At 41.4% G+C, this 20,168-nt stretch overlaps 1 protein-coding gene across 1 annotated transcript in view; it reads right to left on the minus strand.

Moving 5' to 3' along the window:
• LOC134150097 (ovostatin-like) overlaps positions 1-14,264 on the minus strand; it is a 35,548-nt gene extending 21,284 nt beyond the window's left edge. The window contains 15 exon segments of the mRNA XM_062593641.1: positions 257-406; positions 811-956; positions 2,046-2,103; positions 2,324-2,551; positions 3,363-3,521; positions 4,506-4,615; positions 4,834-4,954; positions 5,709-5,826; positions 6,544-6,628; positions 7,597-7,765; positions 9,280-9,300; positions 9,782-9,834; positions 10,463-10,619; positions 12,420-12,603; positions 14,200-14,264. Of these exon segments, the coding sequence (XP_062449625.1) occupies positions 257-406; positions 811-956; positions 2,046-2,103; positions 2,324-2,551; positions 3,363-3,521; positions 4,506-4,615; positions 4,834-4,954; positions 5,709-5,826; positions 6,544-6,628; positions 7,597-7,765; positions 9,280-9,300; positions 9,782-9,834; positions 10,463-10,619; positions 12,420-12,603; positions 14,200-14,264 (1,824 nt within the window).
• Between the last annotated feature and the right edge of the window lie 5,904 nt (positions 14,265-20,168).

Genomic DNA, 20,168 nt, shown 5'->3' on the forward strand with positions numbered 1-20,168 from the left:
TTAAATGATATACAGTAGGCATAGTCTTAAGGCATGTTTTACACTTCCATGCTTTCTAAAAATAAATATTCCACTATTATTTTCTAGTTTTGAAGAGTATGACTCCTATAGACCTTGTTTCAAACACTGAGATGTCTTTTTACCAAGCAGAAAAGATAAACATAACCAGCAGCAGAGAGATGAGAAACTGGTCATTGGAAGTATTATTCTGGATGTCCCTATGTCAAAGGAACACATGACTGAGTATATGGCTTACAGTCTCAGGAGAAAACTCTTGTTCAGGCTGAAGGAGAAGGATGCTCTTATCTACAGCTCGCAAGGCACAGTAAGAGTTGGCAGCGGCTTCAAGATGGAGGCTGACGTTAGAACCTGGGAGACCCTGCTTCTCAGAGAACTGGAGCTGGAGCTGGAAATGAGTAAATCCAAGAGAACCATAGAAAAATCAAGAGAATTAGTTTGGCACATAGAGTTGAAATTCATCTTTCACCATCACCCATTCTCTTCTCTTCAAAGCAGAGCTCCTATCACTAAATTGCCCTGCTGAATCCTTCTTCTGTAAAAGTACACATCACTTGGATTAGATGACTAATCCTCTAGTCACTTCCCTCTCCACACTTCATTGAAAGCTTAGTCTGAGTTTGAGCATACTTGTCCATTTAAGGAACAGTTTCTGTTCTCAGGCACATCTGTACCTCTTCCACTGCTAAAGGCTATCCTGAGTGCAGGGCTATTGATGAAATAGTTCCTTGACTTTTCATTGAGCAAATAGCTAGCTGGTATAGTCCTTCACAAGAAAGCAAACATTTTCACCTTGTTCTTGTAGCATATATCGCTGTGTATCCAAGAGCTGTCAGCCACTATCTCCCCATGAGGATGCACTGTATAGAGCAGCAATCTGGCGCTGGGGGTAAGTTCCTCAGCGACAGTCATTGTGATGGAGAATGTGCCTCTGGGAGCTGTAGAAGGTATATGGAACAAGGAGAGGAGAAGCCAACCGAACAGATTAGAAAAACCTGAGCTTTGGTAGAAGGACTGCATATTTGTTCATAATCCAATAGCTCTTTTAAAAGGAGGGAAATTGGATATTGGGAGATCCATCTCTCAGTGGCTGAGAAACAGCTCCCATCAGCGAGATACCAGATATGGAGGATGTCAAGAGCAAGATGCAGTGCAGAGACGGGTCTGAGCTGAGCAGAAACTTGTCAGGGAAATATGTCTGTGCATGATTGCTATAAGGAGAGCACAAGACTGTCTTTGGATCTCGAAGGAGGTTCTCTAGAACCTCCTACACCAGATAAGACGGGCCTATCTCCTGACCTATGGGAGGGCTCTCTTACTGCTAAGAAATAAGAGATTGTTGTCAACACAGAGGAAAAAAAAACATAGCTTCAAGTTGCTTTTGTGAAGAAAAATTCATATAATATATCTACCTTTCTGTGAGTGAAATGCCCCTCTCTGAACCATGAGGGAGCTTAGACTGTGTAGCCATAGTACATGAACACTTGAAGAAAGACCAAAGATGGCAAATACTAAGCAATGATTAAGTCCTATATGTGGAGTGAGGCCTACCTAAGCCACCTACTGTCGATAGGCTGGAAACAGACCTGTTCTGAAATAAATTATATTTTTAACAATGAAAGAATGGAGTTCAGTAGGATCATATTTCCTGTCACGCATGTATTTGGAGACTTCTGAATTGTAATGAATTCTTAAGTAGTAATTTACCAAATATCCCTGTCAAACAGAATATCAGTCATTCTCAGACTTTAAAAAGTTTTAGTCTTCCATTCAAGGAAGACTGGGATGTGACATAACATGTTATGACTTGAGTGACCACTCATTTTGTGCAACAAAAGCTAAATAATACTGTGTGAGGTGAAAGATAATGAGGTTTCAGAACTAACACCTGATTTGGCTACAGTTCTCTGCTTTCGTTCCATCTCATATAATTACCAATGTTCTGGTGCTTAGAATAATGTTCTGATTAGTTCCTACTAATGTTATGGTCCTCTGGAGCATCAGTAATAATATGACCCAAAACTTACCACCAGAAATAGGGACTTGCTGCTGCCCACTGAGAACAATTTTTCCTTTTGTCATTACCTGGGCATAGAAAAAAACACAAGACAGAATCAAAAGCACTTCTTCTCTTCCCCCTTGAAATTACTGATTTTGAGTGGTATTTTGAGAAGCTTCAAGGCCATCAAGCCTAGCTACAATTTATATCTGGTGGTTAGCCTGAAGATTTCTGCCTTATATGGTACTCAAGAGAAGGTGAAAGAAAAGAGACGTTCAGGGTATCAAGGTAGCACTCAGAACTTACCACATAATAGAAGTTTGTGTGCATGGCATTCCCATATCCCTCTTTGTTCAGGACATAAAGAACATTAATTGTTCTCTGCTGGCCACAGCTTAGCTTCTCCTGCACTGGCTCAATCCTCACAAAGCTGTTGGTCCGTGAGTAGAAACGCCAGACAGAGAATAAGGGGTGGGGCTCATCATGGTTTGTCCACACAATAAAGTCTGCACAGCCATCTTGTGACTGCCTGGCCTGAGGGATACATGGGAGTCAACCAAGTGGAAAATAAAATGTTAGCAGCAGGTCTGAGGCAGTGGCATCTCCCTTCTCTAAAATGTTCTATGTGGAAGCTGATTGTATGGGCTGTTTAACCCAAGAGCAAGAGCTGGTATGAAAATTATTTGCTCAACAAGTCCAGAGTGGAGAAGACCTTAATATCTCCTTCTAGAGACCTTAATATTTAGACATCTAAGAAATGCTGCAGTAAGGAGGTTATTTCAGATCCTTATAGAATTTGGACAGGTTGTATAAGGTGCTAGGGGTCATTGCTGTGTAAGAATGGCATTTATTTCAAACAGCCTGCTTTTGATATCTTTCAAGCTCTTTCCCTTATACTGGAGAAAAGGCAAGAGACCATAAGAAGGCCATGCAGTGGGGGATAGATGTGAATCTGTGCCAGCAGAAATGCAGGAAGCAGGCAGAATCAGGAAAAGAGCTTGACAGGCACCCAGGTTGGGTGAGGAAGGCCAAGCAGCATGTAAACAATGTCCTGCATCACAGAGAATGAAGAGAAGGAAGATGGCTGCAGAAAGGGCTTCTGAGCTAAGCAGAAAGTAAGAGTATGGAAAATCCCTACAGCCCAAACATGCTTTGGTACAGTCTGCCATTCATCAAGCACTGATATTTCCTCATATTAGGTTCACACAGGCTGCAGGTGTTGAAGAAATGATTGTTTGTTTCCCTTTCCTAAAATAATCCTGCCAGTACCTACCCACTTTCTTCTAATCCCTCTCTCAAATGAAGTATTCTTTCAGGAATTAAATTGGGCCCTACATTTACTTACTCTCAGCTTAAAACTGGGATCAAAGAAGTTGGATGTGTCAATGGAAAAGGCAGCAGTGCCGTTTTCATCTGTGGTATAATTTGCAATATATTCGTCATTGAGCTCCAGCAGTACAATCCTATTGGCAATCGGCATGCCATCCACATTTGTCACAGTGACCTGAAAACAAATACCCAAGGTATTAAAAAAAAAAAAAAAAAAAAAGAAGGAAAAAAAAGACGCTAACCACAGGAGGACAACTACAAGGAGTGGAAATGTATAGCAAAATTTATTAGTCACATGTGCCTTGAGATTTTGAAGGAGCATGAACTCTGTGACAGATAAAGAAAGGCAATTCTTTTCAGAGCAGAAACAAACCTTATATCACAGAGGGAGAAGGAATAGTTTATATGTATGATATAGTATAGAAGATTCTTCTTACGAGAAGTCTTCTGTGATCTTTTAATGACTGTTAGCTCAGTGGGACATCACAAAAGTGACAAGATAGTTTAAATTCATGCCTTATATTTTCCCTTCCTGAGCAAATAGAGACAGAGGGACTCTAGAGCACATACTCTTTGGAGCGTGCTGATTCACAAACCTGAAGACATCATATTACTCCATGACTACAGAAAAACTGTGGGGCTCTGCAGTACCTCCCAGCTCCTTGGCCTCCACGCACACCCACAGCTTATCAGGACAATGTTGTAGGGCTCATCTTTCTTGCTATGCCTAGGCTTGTTCTGGGTGTGCAGGCTGAGAAGAATTTGAAATGTGTTCCATACCTGCAGTGGTTTATGCAAACAGCCACAGAACTGTTTGATGCTACGTAGGGTAAATTCTGCCTTTGGTTTAAGCACAGCTGTTGCTGAAGTAGTTCCTTACAGATTTGTCTTCTCCACTCATATGACCTTTCATTTTTCTACCTCTTAGCCATTCTATAATCATGGCTGCACTCAACACTATAGGTTATATGATACAATTTTCTTATTTTCTCTAAGAACATTTCCCATAATAAGAAAATTATACAGCAGTCACTGTCATGTAACATTGTCAAGGGAAGTTGTCAGAACAGAATTAGAGGACGGCCATAAAAGGGCAACATAGAGATCATATGAATCTTCATGAAGATTTTGCTCTGGGTGTGCCCTCTCAGTCACCTACCTGACCAAAGTAAGGAATTCCCCTCTTGTAGTAGCGATCCATGTTCTTGAACATCACTCTGTCATTTTCTTGAACAACTGGAACATAGTCAGAGTCTTTCATCTGAATACCTGTGAGACACATCCAGTGTAATGGAGAGGAAACAAGAATTAGATATGGGAAGAAAACTCTTTCTTTTGAAAATCTGTGCAGCAGTTATGCTCTGTTGTGCTCTGAGGAACAAGCTTGATTGTTTTTTGTTGCACGAGTTAGGATCCCAGAGATTCCTTTCAGAAAGTGCCACCTATTAGCTTCACTGAGCTGTTTCTCAACCTCCACTTGATGTTACCTGTCCCATTTTCAGTGACAGTGGTTTCTACGCTGAGACTAGCAAACATTCTGGCATAGCTGCGGTAGAGATGGAATGTTTTGGTGGAAATGACACTGCTGAGGCAGCCATCTCTGCCCAACTGAAAAAGAGCACAAAGAAGAAAGCTGATTTTTTCTCAAGGTTTGGACAACTGCTTCTCGACCTATATTGCTGGGTGTCTGAAGACCTTCATGCCCCTGGTTACATTTCTTTCAGCTCTGACTTTTTATTCACTTCCCTCTTACCTCACACCTCTCATTCCCTTCTCCCCTCCCATTTCATTGTTTCATTATCATCTACTCTTGCACCTGGAGTCCTCTCTCCTCATTTTGCATAGTCCTTTCTGCCCTGAGGTCCCTTTTCAAATACATCTTACTTGATAGCTGAGCTCTCTCAGCAAAGCTCTATTCTTCAAGGAACTTTGAGCTTGATCAAGTGGAAAAATTCATCGTTAGTTTATTGTTAAATGACCTCAAACACTCCCAGCAGAGGCATGCTGACTATCCTCAGTAAGAACATGGCTTGAAAGTTTTAGGAAATATAAATTCACAGCTTCATAAACTTTCCTGTCTTTTACTCATTTTTTGAGACAGATTTTCAGTTTCTAATGAATGATTTCCCTCCTATCACACGCCTTTTTGAAGGGGAGGTGCATAAAAACAAAGTCTCCAAATGAGGTCATTGGGAAAATCTCCCCTCATTGTCTTTCAGCATTGCCTATGAGACACTGAGAAAACACATGCCTGGGATTGTCTCTCTGCTGTTCCCCAAGAAATAAATGAGGCCTCAAAACACTGTGTTACATGTTGGGTAATAAAGCTCACTAAGAAGAAAGGTCTTGCTCTGTATCATACCAGTGCAATGACAGTCTCACAGCTTTTTTTCTGGTTTTGCTCACATCGTGCACTATAGAAGTGCCTCTGACACACACTGATCTGGACATTCCCCTGCACAGGCTGGCCATAAGTGTACCTAGGAGAGAAGGAGAAATAAGAACTCGGTCAGGTGAATTTATCATGAAATCTGTCAAGGTTGCAGAGCAATGCAGAATCTAAACCTCTCAAGAGTGCCCAGAGTACAGACAGAAGAGCAGCTAAGTATCAGAACCAGTTAGCCCTTGCTGAATTCCCTTCAACTATTTTTACACTGCTTCTGGAGTCTTGTCAAAAAAGCCTGCTGTACTATTGCCTGTGGTGTAGCTGTTCCTTAAAATCTGGAGCTGGAAGATAATGTTGGGCTCAGGGCTAGAATTTCATTCTCCACTGTTTGCTTTTTCATGTTAGTGCTTTATGTAAAGCAGGATGCATTGCAAGAATACCCTTATTAATCCCCTGGTGCTCAGACTCACCCCATGCTGTCCTTTGACATTGCCATAGCTAGTGATCTTAATGTTAGACTCACCTGCTATACTATTTCTCTCCTTTTCTGTAGTAATAAAACAACAGCTAGTGGGTATGTACAGCTTGATATTTTTAAACTGTTGGGAAAATACAAACCCTCTCACTTCTAACTGTGCTATGTAGCAGGTGGAGAGTTACCATCATATTTCCTGTCATGGAAGCAGTTAAAGGAATTACTCTAGTCCATGTTTTGAATCAGTAGCAGAGTTCCTGTTTCCTGGCATGGCACACTATCTTTCAACCCACCTTTCTTGTGACATATGTGTTGTTCTCAGCTCTGAGTACTTACAAGGCACAAATGTTCACCTTCAATTCTTCATCAAAGAAAGAGATCCTCTTTGGCACACTGGTTATCACTTCAAACTTTGGCAACACTGAAAACACATGGTGAATGTGATCGATAGCAGTTGTACACCACAGGTAGGTGTGTTAAGCAATCAACAAAGGTATTTCCACCGAAAGAGGGGAGGGAATGGTTCAATGCAGAAGTCAGTTGTAGGATATTGCTGGAGAAAAAATTACCATTACTTTTAATGGTAAGATGAGTATCTTCTTTAAAATGCAATACTGACACTGATACTAACACTAATACTAAAACAACAACCAAGGCAATAACAGTGATTAACCACTAATCAGTCTGTGCATTATCTTTAAGAGAAATGAGGGAATAATGCTGTTATCTAAAACTATTTAAAGCCCTGAAGAAGAGAATATATGACACAACCCTACCACACAAAAGGAGAAAGGCAACAAATTAAGTGAGATCAAACAGATCCTACCACACTGTCATTCCCTCTTTTCAGCTTATCTTTTGTTCCAGGTCACCAACAATAGTGACATCACAGCTAGAGCAGGCCTTTTTCTCACTCACCTGTACCTGGGAGACAGAAACGTAGGAAAGAATTCGGGAGTGTAAGCAAGAAAGGTGCTTTACTCTCCTTATCAAGGAAAAAAGATAGAAAACAGAAGAAAATAAATAAATGAAATCCCCAGGGAGTTGTCTAAACCCTCCATGGGGACTATTAAGGAAACGTTGTCATGGAGGAACTAAGGCCTAAGTGCTAAGATGTGGATTCCAAAGTCAGATAGTGAATTTGTGTCAAGCCTGTTAAAAAATTAGACTCCCAATTTAATATCAAAAAAAAAAAAAAAGCTTCCTCTCCCATCCTTTCTTTACTTCCTTCTTGCTTTCACTTTTTCCATCCATCACTCTCTATGTCTTACTTTTTTTCTCAGATATGGCAGGAGATTTCAAAGCACTTCACTGCACTAGATGCCCCTTTCTAACTTAGGCAGAGCCAGTCTTATTGCTACTGCAAGGAAATTCACAGCTCATTCTTACCATATTCCTCCACAGTGAAAGAATGGTACTCTTTTTCACCCAACTTCTTCTCCACAATGATGTGATAGGATCCCAGAATTGGCTCCTGGATTAATGGGAAGGAGAGCTGGACAATGCCATGCTTAGATGCTACCTCCAACCACTGGAAGATCTGGTTTTGCTCTGGATCCTGGAAAGCAGGAGAGAGTGAAATACCAAAATGTTTTTCACTCTTTTTCTTATGTTCTTGCCTTCTTTTAAGTTTTGTATCCTGGAACACTGGCTTAGTACATTATAGGATATGAATTTGGGCTGATGAGATGTGTACTTTGATTTCCTATTAATTTTCCAGATTTCTTTATGTGTTGAACAAGCCTAACTTTATGCTAACTGGAAATTTTCTATACTGCCTTATGATCTGGCATCATCCTGGAGTAATGCCTGATTGGGACTCAGGCTGAATATCTGTAGCTATTCCAGCATAAATCTTTCTAACTCAATTTCTCCTTCTGTAAAATGGCAATATTATACTGGCTTTCCTTGTAAAGTACTTTGAGATCTGATTATATGAAATGCTGTAAAACACTGAATCATTTTTAGCCTGTCCTCAGTAGAACATGATATTTCAGAAAGACACTCTTCTTATGTGTATATAGGAATAAAGCTATCTCACCAGCCAGTTTGCTGTAGTTTTATCAGAGTAAGATTACACTGAACACCCTGTTCAAATCTTGACAAAAGTCACAGCAATAACCCCAAGCCACCATTGACTAATGTTCCGCTGACTTCTTCCTCTCCAGCCCTCCCGTGTTTGACACTTGGCACTGCTGTTGTTCAGCCTCAAGTCCATTTGCTCTAGGCAAACCTTCCTCTGCTGTTCACTCTCTGGAGAGCTGTGTCTAGATACACCAGTGTATGCACATCCACCTTGTTACGGCAGTGTGGGAAAAGCATACTTGTAAAAGTAAATGAGAGATACTGCATCAAGAAAGAGTATCAGGGAGATAAAGGTCTGGATTTAATGCTGTAAATTAAATACCTATGGAAATACTACATAAAATAATAAGCCAAAATCATATTTGATATTGTGATTTTGCTCTTTGTCTAAATTACTTGAGAATGACCCACACTACAGCTGTGCAGAAGAGTTTCTCTTGAGGTAATAGAATGCATGGAAAATGCTGTTTCCTATTACTATGCTGCACCTACAGATGGTAGAGTGTCTGACTGAAATAAATTGATTCTAGCTTCCAGATAATCTGGGGTAAAGCCAAAGTTGCACCCAACGGGATGTAGCAGAGGCAGGAGGAATAACCACATCTTCTGATTCATGGATATTTGGCTGAGCTGTGATTCTTGAAAATAATACACCCCCATTAAGACAAATGATTCAGTTTCCTGTTACAAGTATGGCAAATTTTCTTCTTTAATATTAGATATGAACCCATTTCAGGTAGTGACAGGTGCCTGAAAGTCCCATACTTCCACATCAGAGCTGGTATCATCTTGAGATGGCTTTCGACCATATTCAGTGCTTGATATATATTCTAAGTGGTGGTGGGAATAAATTTCAGTCCTTCTGGGTACCCTGATCTCACAGTAGGACTAGTGCGGAATATAGTCTTGGAGAGGCAAATGAGCACAGTAAGTCTGGATTTGCTTTCTAAAGCAACTTGCTCTTTAATGACATGGTGCGTCTCTTACCTCAATGATGATCCGGGGATACTGGAGGAGGAAAAAAGAGAAAGAACAAAAACAGTCAAAATATCAAGAAATTAACTTAAAAGCTTAACTTGGAACTTGAAAAATGCTAGAAAACAAAGAAGGCTGTGAACTCCTTTCTATGAAGACTGGGTCAAGAAAACAAATTGAAATTCACATATGTAATGAAGTGATAATTTAACAAAGCATAATCTATAAATTTCTTTTTTTCTACTAAAATGTCCATTATTATAGGGCAGAAGAAGTGAAGTGACTACAAAATTTGAAATCTGTAAGTGTTTTCCATGAGTTTTTTTCAGACCCTTGCCTTCTATAAAGGCAGAGAAGGGATGGAGTCTGAAGTTACAGAGTTAAACAATCCTTCAAAAATATCAAGATGCCTATCCCAGACCCCTTTTTTTTTTCATTTTAAAAGTGAGAGAGTCTCAGTGAAGAGGATCCCCAAGATGTTGCTTGAAAAGTCTTGATTATCCATCATACTTACTGTCTCCTGAACAGGTCTGAACTGGCTATCCAAAGAGACCACACGAAACATCACTGAAAAAAGAATTAGAAGAAAGAAAAATAATTCACTTGAGAAGTGGTATGTCACTATCAACGTACAAATGAAACAAAGTTTGTCCAGGCTATTCAGAAGTCATAAAGAGTCCCTGAAGAACGGGAAAGGTTTTGAATATTATTTTAGCTAGTGAAAAAGAAAACTAGAATAACCTTTTTGCCTGAAATATCTTCCATACTGACCCATTGGGACTATCTATGAATTAGATTATAGTTAAGTAGAAGGAACAGTTGACATGAAATATGATTATTTTTAATATGAATTTTATTGATTAAAAGCTTAACCTGTTATTTTTTGTGTTCCTTAAGAATGTTCCTTATGTGATTGGCCTCAGTAAACCTTTCAGAATTCATGGTCCTGTAGAGCAGATTAACTCAGGAAAGACATATGAATTCTGCTGACCTGTGGCAATTTTACGAATCAGTTCTATTTTTCACTGCCCTTTGATGAGCCCAGCCTCAGATGACAAATATACACTAGCTGAAGGATTGCTTACAGTCATCACAGTCCATGGGCTTTTCCACCACAAGAGAAGTCCTTCTTATTCTAGACCCACCCTTGCACTCAGTTTCCCAGTTCACTAGCTGACTCAAACTCCCCAGCCACCTTTTTGCTCTGGTTTGTAGATGGGTTTGTCTGTCTGGATGAAGATAATATTATCCATATTCTTAATTGCCACGGATCTTCTCTCAGCCAAGTTGACCGTGGTGCCTTTGGCAGAGAAGGTAATGAAAGCCAAAGGGTCAGAAGTAGCAGGAGGAACCTAGAGAAAAACAAAATTCACATAATAAAGTTGGCAAATGAGATATGTTTAAGTATTCTGATGCTCATGGTTCTTAAGTAGGATACAGAGTATCAACTGAATCATAAAGAGCTTGTGCAAAGTCATGAGAAATCCCATATTTGCTAGTGACAGACTTTGAGAGTCTGTTGTGTGGAGCTCCCAATTTGTCACCAGGTACTAAAGCACTAAACTATCCTGTGCCCTAAGCATTTCCTCATCTCACATAGCTATTTGCTTGTATGCAGATTGCCCAGCCATGTAGCCCAGTTCTGAAGCATTTCTCCTGCTGAATACTGGAAGACCTAATCTTGAGATGTGTTTGTGATATCTGTCTTAATCCTGCAGAATCACAGGAAAGGGAACAAGCATATTACAGATGGATTCTCTAGCATGGCAATTATGACAGTCTCATAGGGCACATGCACCTGGGATAGCAGTCAAAAGCTTTTTTTCTGTTCACATTGTGAATGGAGATGGTAAGTCTTTCTCCAGCTCTCCCCTACAAGCCATCTGTCTTTTTTTTTCTGTCTGGAATGTCTGCTTTTCAAAGAATCATAGAATGAGTAAGGTTGGAAGGGACCTCTGGAGATCATCTAGTCCAACCTGCCTGCTCAGACAGGGTCACCTAGAGCATGTTACATAGGGTTACATCCAGGTGGGCCTTGAATAACTTCAGAGAAGGAGACTCCACAACCTCTCTGGGCAACCTGTCCCAGGGCTCTGTCACTCTCACAGTGAGGAAAGAAATTCCTCCTCATATTCAGGCAGAACTTCCTGTGGTTCGGTTTCTGTCCATTGCCTCTTGTCCTGTTGCTTGGCACCACTGAAAAGAGTTTGTCCCCATCCCCTTGACACCCTCCTTTCAGGTACTTGTACACATTGATAAGATCCCCCCTCAGTCTTCTCTTCCCCAGCTTAAACAAGCCCAGCTCTTGCAGCCGTTCCTCATAGGGCAGGTGCTCCAGCCCTCTGATGATCCTTGTAGCCCTCTGCTGGACTCTTTCCAATAGCTCCATGGCTCTCTTGGACTGGGGAGGCCAGAACTGGATGCAGCACTCGAGATGAGGCCTCAGCAGGGCTGAGTAGAGGGGCACGATCACCTCCCTTGACCTGCTGGCAACACTCTGCCTAATGCACCCCGGCAGACCATTGGCTTTCTTGGCAACAAGGGCAAACTGCTGGCTCATGGCCAACCTGTCATCCACCAGCACTCCCGGGTCCTTCTCTGCAGAGCTGCTCTCCAGCAGTTCAGCCCCCAGCTTGTACTGGTGCCTAGGGTTATTTCTCCCTAGGTGCAGGACTCTGCACTTGCGCTCGTTGAACCTCAGGAGGTTCCTCTCCACCCAGCTCTCCTGCCTGTCCAGGTCTCTCTGAATGGCAGCACAGCCCTCGGGTGTATCAGCCACTCCTCCCAGCTTGGTATCATCAGCAAACTTGCTGAGGATGCACTCCATCCCCTCCTCCAGGTCATTGATGAACAGGTTGAATAGGATGGGACCCAGTAGTGAGCCCTGGGGAACTCCACTAGCCACAGGCCTCCAGCTGGACTCCATGCTACAGAAGACAACCCTCTGAGCTCTGTCTTTCGGCCAGTTCTCCATCCACCTCACTGTCCACTGATCTAACACACACTTCCTGAGTTTTTGCAGAAGTTTACCTTTTTGCTTCGTATTCCACAGCCACTCTCTCCATTCTCTTGCCCTCATTGACAAAGAGAGCTTCACACCAAGGTATTTCAAGTTTCTACTCTCTCTTTAATTGTCTTAAAATAGAAAATACCTTGAACTTTCTGCATTTGAAGAAATCATTCTCTGTCACAGATTCCTCAAAAAGAGTCGTCTGGGTACTGCTGTATTCCAGGAGAACGCTCAGGGACAGAGGCTCACTGAGGTTGTGGAACTGCACGCAAGCACTCTGTGGAGAATCACTCTGCACTACTGTAGGGACCAGCAGCACATATTGACTGCAAGAAAGCAAGATCAGACCAGAGACCAGAGCTGTATCATGCAAAAACACTAGAGCAAAACAAGAGAGGAAAATGCTGCAGAAATACCACACATCTGAAGGAAGATGTGGGACCTGTTCCAAAGCCTACTCAAAATAGTAGAAGGATTTCCATTTATTTCTATTGAATTTTCATAACATGCTAAGAAATTAGGGATGACATATTTTTTGTCACACATACCTTTTTTCTGAGCTAAAAGAATGGCATCATTTTATATAGCATCTTATCCAGCACAATATTGAATCTTTCCATTCCAGCTATTTAGAGAGCCTCAATTGCTAAGTATCTAACCTCCTGAAAAACATAGATTCATTTATCTTCCCATGGTCTTTAAGTATGTATATGTGTATGTAAACCTCTGGAATCTCTTGTAAGAGGGAGTTCTATTTTCCTTCTTTTTGAGATTATTGACAAAAATACTAATTAATTGTAGCAATATTTTTTTTAATATCTTTTTCTCTGGGCATCTTTCCCTCCAGATATGAATTGACATATCATAAGTCAAACAGCAAAACATGCAAGAAATGATCCTGCCATAGCTATCTCATCTTGCAGAATATTTCAGGACATATTCAACCTGAGTGCTCTATTTTTTTTTTCCATACCTCTCACTGTGTTGCTGCCTGCCTTTTTTTCTTCCTTTGGCCTTTCTTGGTTTTGCTGCCTTCTATAATTAGGGCAGTCTTCCTCCCCCAAACTCGCTCTCCAAAAACATTTCTCCAGGTTTGCTATATTTGACTAAGCTTCTGTTGCTGGCTTCCCCTTCTCTTCTGCCCAGACTGGTCTTTCCAAATAACACATGAAAGAACTGATGAGCTGGGTCTGTAAAGCAACATGAATCACTAGATCTCTTGATTATCTGATCTCTTCTCTTTTTTTTCCCCACAGCTTTGCTTGCTCATATCTTACTTGTTATTTTCACTTGCTGGATTCAGACTTTATAATATTCAGAGACTAGGAGTAAAATGTGTGTCTGAGAAACCTAAAGCTCTCTGACTTTAACAGAGTGCTTTCCTTAAATTTTAGAGAAGGAGATTTAAGATCCAGTGTTTGCGTATTTTCGAAAATCATATATGAAATCTGTTTGTATGAAGCCAGGCACATTGACAGATCTGTATAAGCAGTCACAGCACCGCAGTTATAAAAATAATCATAGGATTATAAATCATCGTATCTTCCCGGCAGCGCCCACTCCTGGACTATAACATCTCTTCATACATCATGATCTCTTCACCGCCAATGCATGTCAATCCTGATCATCAGCACTATTGCTAATCTAGTCTTGAACCTCCTCCCAACTTTACCTACGCATTTCAGACTTCATGTAGGACATTTCTGGGCTTCTGGCACTCACATCAGATTTCATACTAATTTTGTGATGGAGATCATCATTCCAAACATGCTTCAATGTCATCATCATTCATTTCAGACATATTTCAGAATCTAGGTCTTAAATGCCCAGGATACTATATAGCAACATCCTCAAAGAAATGAACTGGTGGGAAATATATTGAAGCATTTTATCATAAAAGCACAAAATGCATGATCTCTTACAGTTCAGAAGACACTGTGCCGACCCAATGCAAGGAAAGAATGCTCAGAAGAATCCTTGACCACATCTCTGTCTTTGAAGAAGAAAGAGGAGAAATTCTGATCTCAAACAGACAGTCTGCCTTCTGGCTTTTAAACTGACCTGATACAATGCTCCTCCTCCACAGTTTCAGTCACACTCTACTAAAAGAGATCTACATAAAATTTGCATAGATTCATTTCCCCTTTCCTGTCTGTTCTCACACTCTTTGAATCCCCAAACAATAGCTTAGGGAAGCTCTCATATTTCAAATAGCTTTTGTAAGCATGGCTAGCCAAACTGGTTCCTGCCCATTTGAATGTTTTATAGAAGTTTACCTATCTCATTTTCCTGTCATTGATTTGTTGTCACTGAAGATTCCTTCACGTTCCAACTTGTTAGTGTTTGCCATTGCCTAAGTATTTCCTTGTTTTGTAAAGATATCTCCTAGATACATCTCACAAAACAAAAGTAACATAGCTCATAACTCAGTGCTATTGTATGCCTGGATGGGAGGTTGGGCTGTAATAATATGCATTAGACTGCATCTGCATCCAGTATGGCACAGGAGGAATCTCCTACTCCTAAACCGAATTTCTTATTGTACATAGTAACTTCAGCAAGGAACTGTGTTGAATAACTATGTATCACTTTTGCCAGACATCAGGACATTCCTTTCAGAGAAAGAAATCTTACGACATTATTTCATTTGTTCACTCATCTGTTTGTCTGTCTGCTTCCTCCCCTTACACCTGTCTCCCTGTCAAATAACTTTTATCACATGTTGGTGAATATTAAGTAAATTTGACTGAGAAGCAGACATTTCAGAATAAGCAAGGTATAAGATCATAAAATAATTAAGATTTAAAGGTATCTCTTGACATTATGTGGTCTAATCTCTCCTTCTAAACAGGGCTAACCTCAAAGTAAAAGCAATTTGCTCAAAGCTTGTCTAGTAAACAAGAAAGAAGAGTCTACATCATCTCTGGACATCTGTTGCCATGCTTAATCAACCATGTTGTGAAGAGCCTTTTTCCTTGTATCAGAATTTGTCTTACTATAGTTTGTGTCTGCTGCCTCTTGTCTTTTCACTCTGCACCCATGAGAAGAATCTGACACTGTCTTCTATACAACCTTCCTCTAAGTTTTGGGAAATGGCAGTTAGGCCACCTTTGTTCCTTCAGGCTGAACAAACACAACTATATTACTTCTCTCTGTAGGTTGTGTGCTCCAGCCCAGACCATTCCAGTGACCTTCCTCTGGACTGTCTCCAGTATGTCAATGTCTTTCTTGTACTGGGGAGCCCAAGACTGGACACAAAACTCCAGATATGGTCTCATAAATGTCAAATAGAAAGGATGAATCAATTTCCTCAATCTATTAGCTACACTTCCGCTAATATAGCCCAAATACAGGGAACTACATAATCCATGGAGTGACTGCATTCACACTCTTCCATAGGGAAGGGAAAAAAAACTAAACAAGGTAGCAAGTTAACATGTGTGTAACTCCAGCATTGGGAAAATAAAAGGCAGCTTCCCTTCCTCTTTCTCAGCCAAACAGGTAATGAATGGGAAAAGGAAGCTGAGCATACTATAGCAGTAATTAGTGGCATGGAGGAGAGATAAGGGTATTGAAGAAGGGGTTAGCCAGTGCAGAGTGGGCTTAGAGTTATTTCAGTTGTAGGAAGTCTAGGAAAGGAATGAAAGTGACTATAGTGATACAGTGTAAAGGGACATAGTACTGTAGAAAACCAGACCTAGTAATTTCACTGCTCATGGTAAAATATGGTCTTGCTAATGATTCAGTCCTACAGCGGTTATTCTTTCTAGCAAAATATACAGTACCGTGAACTACCCCTGTCTAACCAGCTGACCTACACGTCTTTCCCAGCAGCTTTCTGACAACCAACAGGAACACACAGAAATCTGCCTCAGGTGCTGCTGGAGCTAATGTCTCCTCCCACTGAGGTTGCACAAAGATTCCCAGAAAGACCTGACGTCACTGTGGTGATGCTGCATGGCAGGTGGGTGGTATGCAAATAGGGTGCTCACATTATGAAGAAAGCTGCTGTTTTGGTTGTAGAAGGCAGAAGATAGCTAATAATATGTTACAAATATATTGGTATTTGCAGCTTTGAAATGACTGAGATCCTATCTATTACTTCAAATAAGCCACATTATTGTTGAAAATGAAAAAAATAAAAAAAAAAAAAAAAGAACAGAACTCCTTTTTTCTGATCTTCAAGAACTGAGTATGGCAAGGGATGTCAAGGACAATAGGAAGGGCTTCTTCAAATATATCAGCAGCAAGAGGAAGACTAGGGAAAATGTGGGCCCGCTACTGAATGGGGTAGGGGCCCTGGTGACAAGGGATACAGAGAAGGCAGAATTACTAAATGCCTTCTTTGCTCCAGTTTTCACTGCTGAGGGCAGCCCTCAGAAATCCTGCAGCCTGGACATGAGGGAGAAAGTCCGGAGAAGGGAAGACTTTCCTTTGGTTGAGGAGAAAAGGATTAGAGACCTTCTGGGCAGGCTAGACAGCCACAAATCCATGGGCGCTGATGGGATGCACCCACGGGTACTGAGGGAGCTGGTGGATGTTTTTGCCAAGCCGCTCTCTGTCATCTTTGAAAGGTCCTGGAGAACTGGAGAGGTGCCTGAGGACTGGAAGAAAGCCAATGTCACCCCAGCCTTCAAAAAGGGCAAGAAGGAAGACCCCGGGAACTACAGGCCAGTCAACCTCACCCCCATCCCTGGAAAGGTGATGGAACAGCTCATTCTGGATGTCATCTCCAGACATATGGAGGAGAAGAAGGTGATCAGGAGTAGCTAGCATGGATTCAGCAAGGGGAAATCCTGCTTCACCAACCTGATAGCCTTCTATGATGGAATGACTGGCTGGGTAGATGAGGGCAGAGCAGTGGATGTTGTGTACCTTGACTTCAGCAAGGCTTTTGACACTGTCTCCCATAACATCCTCCTAGGTAAGCTCAGGAAGTGTGGGTTAGATGAGTGGATGGTGAGGTGGATGGAGAACTGGCCGAAAGACAGAGCTCAGAGGGTTGTCGTCTGTAGCATGGAGTCCAGCTGGAGGCCTGTGGCTAGTGGAGTTCCCCAGGGCTCACTACTGGGTCCCATCCTATTCAACCTGTTCATCAATGACCTGGAGGAGGGGATGGAGTGCATCCTCAGCAAGTTTGCTGATGATACCAAGCTGGGAGGAGTGGCTGATACACCCGAGGGCTGTGCTGCCATTCAGAGAGACCTGGACAGGCAGGAGAGCTGGGTGGAGAGGAACCTCCTGAGGTTCAACGAGCGCAAGTGCAGAGTCCTGCACCTAGGGAGAAATAACCCTAGGCACCAGTACAAGCTGGGGGCTGAACTGCTGGAGAGCAGCTCTGCAGAGAAGGACCCGGGAGTGCTGGTGGATGACAGGTTGGCCATGAGCCAGCAGTTTGCCCTTGTTGCCAAGAAAGCCAATGGTCTGCCGGGGTGCATTAGGCAGAGTGTTGCCAGCAGGTCAAGGGAGGTGATCGTGCCCCTCTACTCAGCCCTGCTGAGGCCTCATCTCGAGTGCTGCATCCAGTTCTGGCCTCCCCAGTCCAAGAGAGCCATGGAGCTATTGGAAAGAGTCCAGCAGAGGGCTACAAGGATCATCAGAGGGCTGGAGCACCTGCCCTATGAGGAACGGCTGCAAGAGCTGGGCTTGTTTAAGCTGGGGAAGAGAAGACTGAGGGGGGATCTTATCAATGTGTACAAGTACCTGAAGGGAGGGTGTCAAGGGGACAGGGACAAACTCTTTTCAGTTGTCTCATGGGACAGGACAAGAGGCAATGGACAAACTGAGCGACAGAAAGTTCCTCACTGAATGTGAGGGGGAATTTTTTCACTGTGAGAGTGAGAGAGCACTGAACCAGGTTGCCCAGAGAGGTTGTGGAGTCTCCTTCTCTGGAGATCTTCAAGGCTGGCCTGGATGCAACCCTGTCTACCATGCTCTAGGTGACCCTGCTTGAGCAAGGGAGGTTGGACTAGATGATCTCCGGAGGTCCCTTCCAACCTTACTGATTCTATGATTCTATGATTCTATGAATCTTAGAACATGCTTTATAGGATTGGTTAAAGTTTTATCTGATAGACAATTTTGAAAATATATTTTGTCAAAATTAAAAACTCCCACAGAAACATACCTGTTTTCCATTGTGTCAGAAAAGGGGCAGGAAGTGCAATGGGAACATAAACAGCTTTCAGTAATGAAGCCTTGGATTTTCCAAAAGATTGAGTAATACATAATTACTAGTTTTCCTTCTATAGCTCCACTTCACATTTGTACAACAATTAGGGACTGAGAGTACTTTCTAAGTCATGGTTTCACCTGAGATAAGTACAAACAATCCACTCCACACTGCTTTATCTTTTTAGAGCCTGGTTTCCAACTCTAAAATAGGTAGATGTGGGGCCAGAGCTTCAGCTTCCATACCACTTATCTTCATCAAAAGTTCCAAGCTATTAGTAACCCTCTGATCTTCTAAGGAAATTTTATTGTAAGTCTGAAAAATACTTTCCAACCAAACATTCATTCTGGCAAAATGTTTTGCTTAAAAAGTTAAAACGTCTCAGAATAGTACAGTATATGTCAAACTTTAGAGGACTGCATACCTTTGTTCATTTTTTACAATGGTTTTCTACAAGTGCTTTCATGGTTTGGATACTTCAGATTGATTTGTCTACACAGCCTTCCAGTCTTCCAAGGCATATCCCAAATTGCAAGCTTTTGGATTAGCAACTGATGGCATTTCTGAGAATGTTTGCTGGCAATAGACCACTCATAGTGCTGCTGATACAATACACCTTATAGTTTCAAGTTGAATGGATGGAACAGTTTCTGATATTGGTTATTTTCTGTAATAAAAAAAAATCAGACAATGTTAAGCATTGCAGCACTGTTGTTGAAGTCAGAAAAGTAAATAGCACACTACTCTGTCCCTGCAAGATCTTTTTACGGGTATACAGATCATAAATTGACTAATATGCTGTCAACATCATCTTTCTGGAACACATTTTAGCTCTGGCTGCGAAAACTTAAATGTTATAGCCTTATATGACATGAAACACTTGAAAGACCATCCTTTTTTCTTGATCTATAGAGTTCAACATATACAAGCATTCTTCAAAAAGCCCATGGTGTATTCAAACGATGAAAACAGATAGACATAAACATAGAAAGGTAAGCTCAAAAGAATTTGAAAATCTACCAGGAAAACTATCAAAACTAATAATCAATCTCTCTTTAAAAATAACAGGGAACAAGAAGTTTACCAGAAAATCCACAGGACCATTTGATAAGCAGAGTAGAAGGTGACGTCAAGAAGATTGCAGAAGAGCTAAATGAATTAGCCGCATCACTGTTCACTGTGGAAGAAACCTGGGAGATTCCCATACAGGAAAACTGCTTTAGGAGCAACTCATCAGAAGATCTGTCTGAAACCGAAGTGACTATGGAAGAAACTGTAGAAACATTAGGAAAAAAAAAGATAAATAGAAAAGAAAAATTGATGAACAAACAACATTTTACTGAAACCATGAAGGATGGACCAAGGGATTCTAAAGGAACTCTGAGATGAGATAGCTCAGTTTTTAATGGTGATGGATAATCACTGGTTTGAAGCAACCTGATACCTGAGGCCTGAATATACCAAATCTGATGGTAATTTTTAAATGCATTCCAGGAGAGATCAGGAATATACAGGCCAGTAAATCAGATATCACTCCTAGGTAAATTGTTAGAAATAAAAGATAGAACTAATACAACCCTGAATAAATATAACCTAGTTGCAAGGCACCAATATATTTTTTTAATCAGAAATACTGCCTCACAGGTAAAGGTGATCTGGTTCTTATAGCTACTTAGATTACCAAAAGACCTTTGACAGTGTTCCTCCCAAAGGACTTTT

The sequence above is a fragment of the Rhea pennata genome, chromosome 1, assembly GCF_028389875.1.
Source record: "Rhea pennata isolate bPtePen1 chromosome 1, bPtePen1.pri, whole genome shotgun sequence".
Taxonomy (NCBI): Eukaryota; Metazoa; Chordata; class Aves; order Rheiformes; family Rheidae; genus Rhea; species Rhea pennata.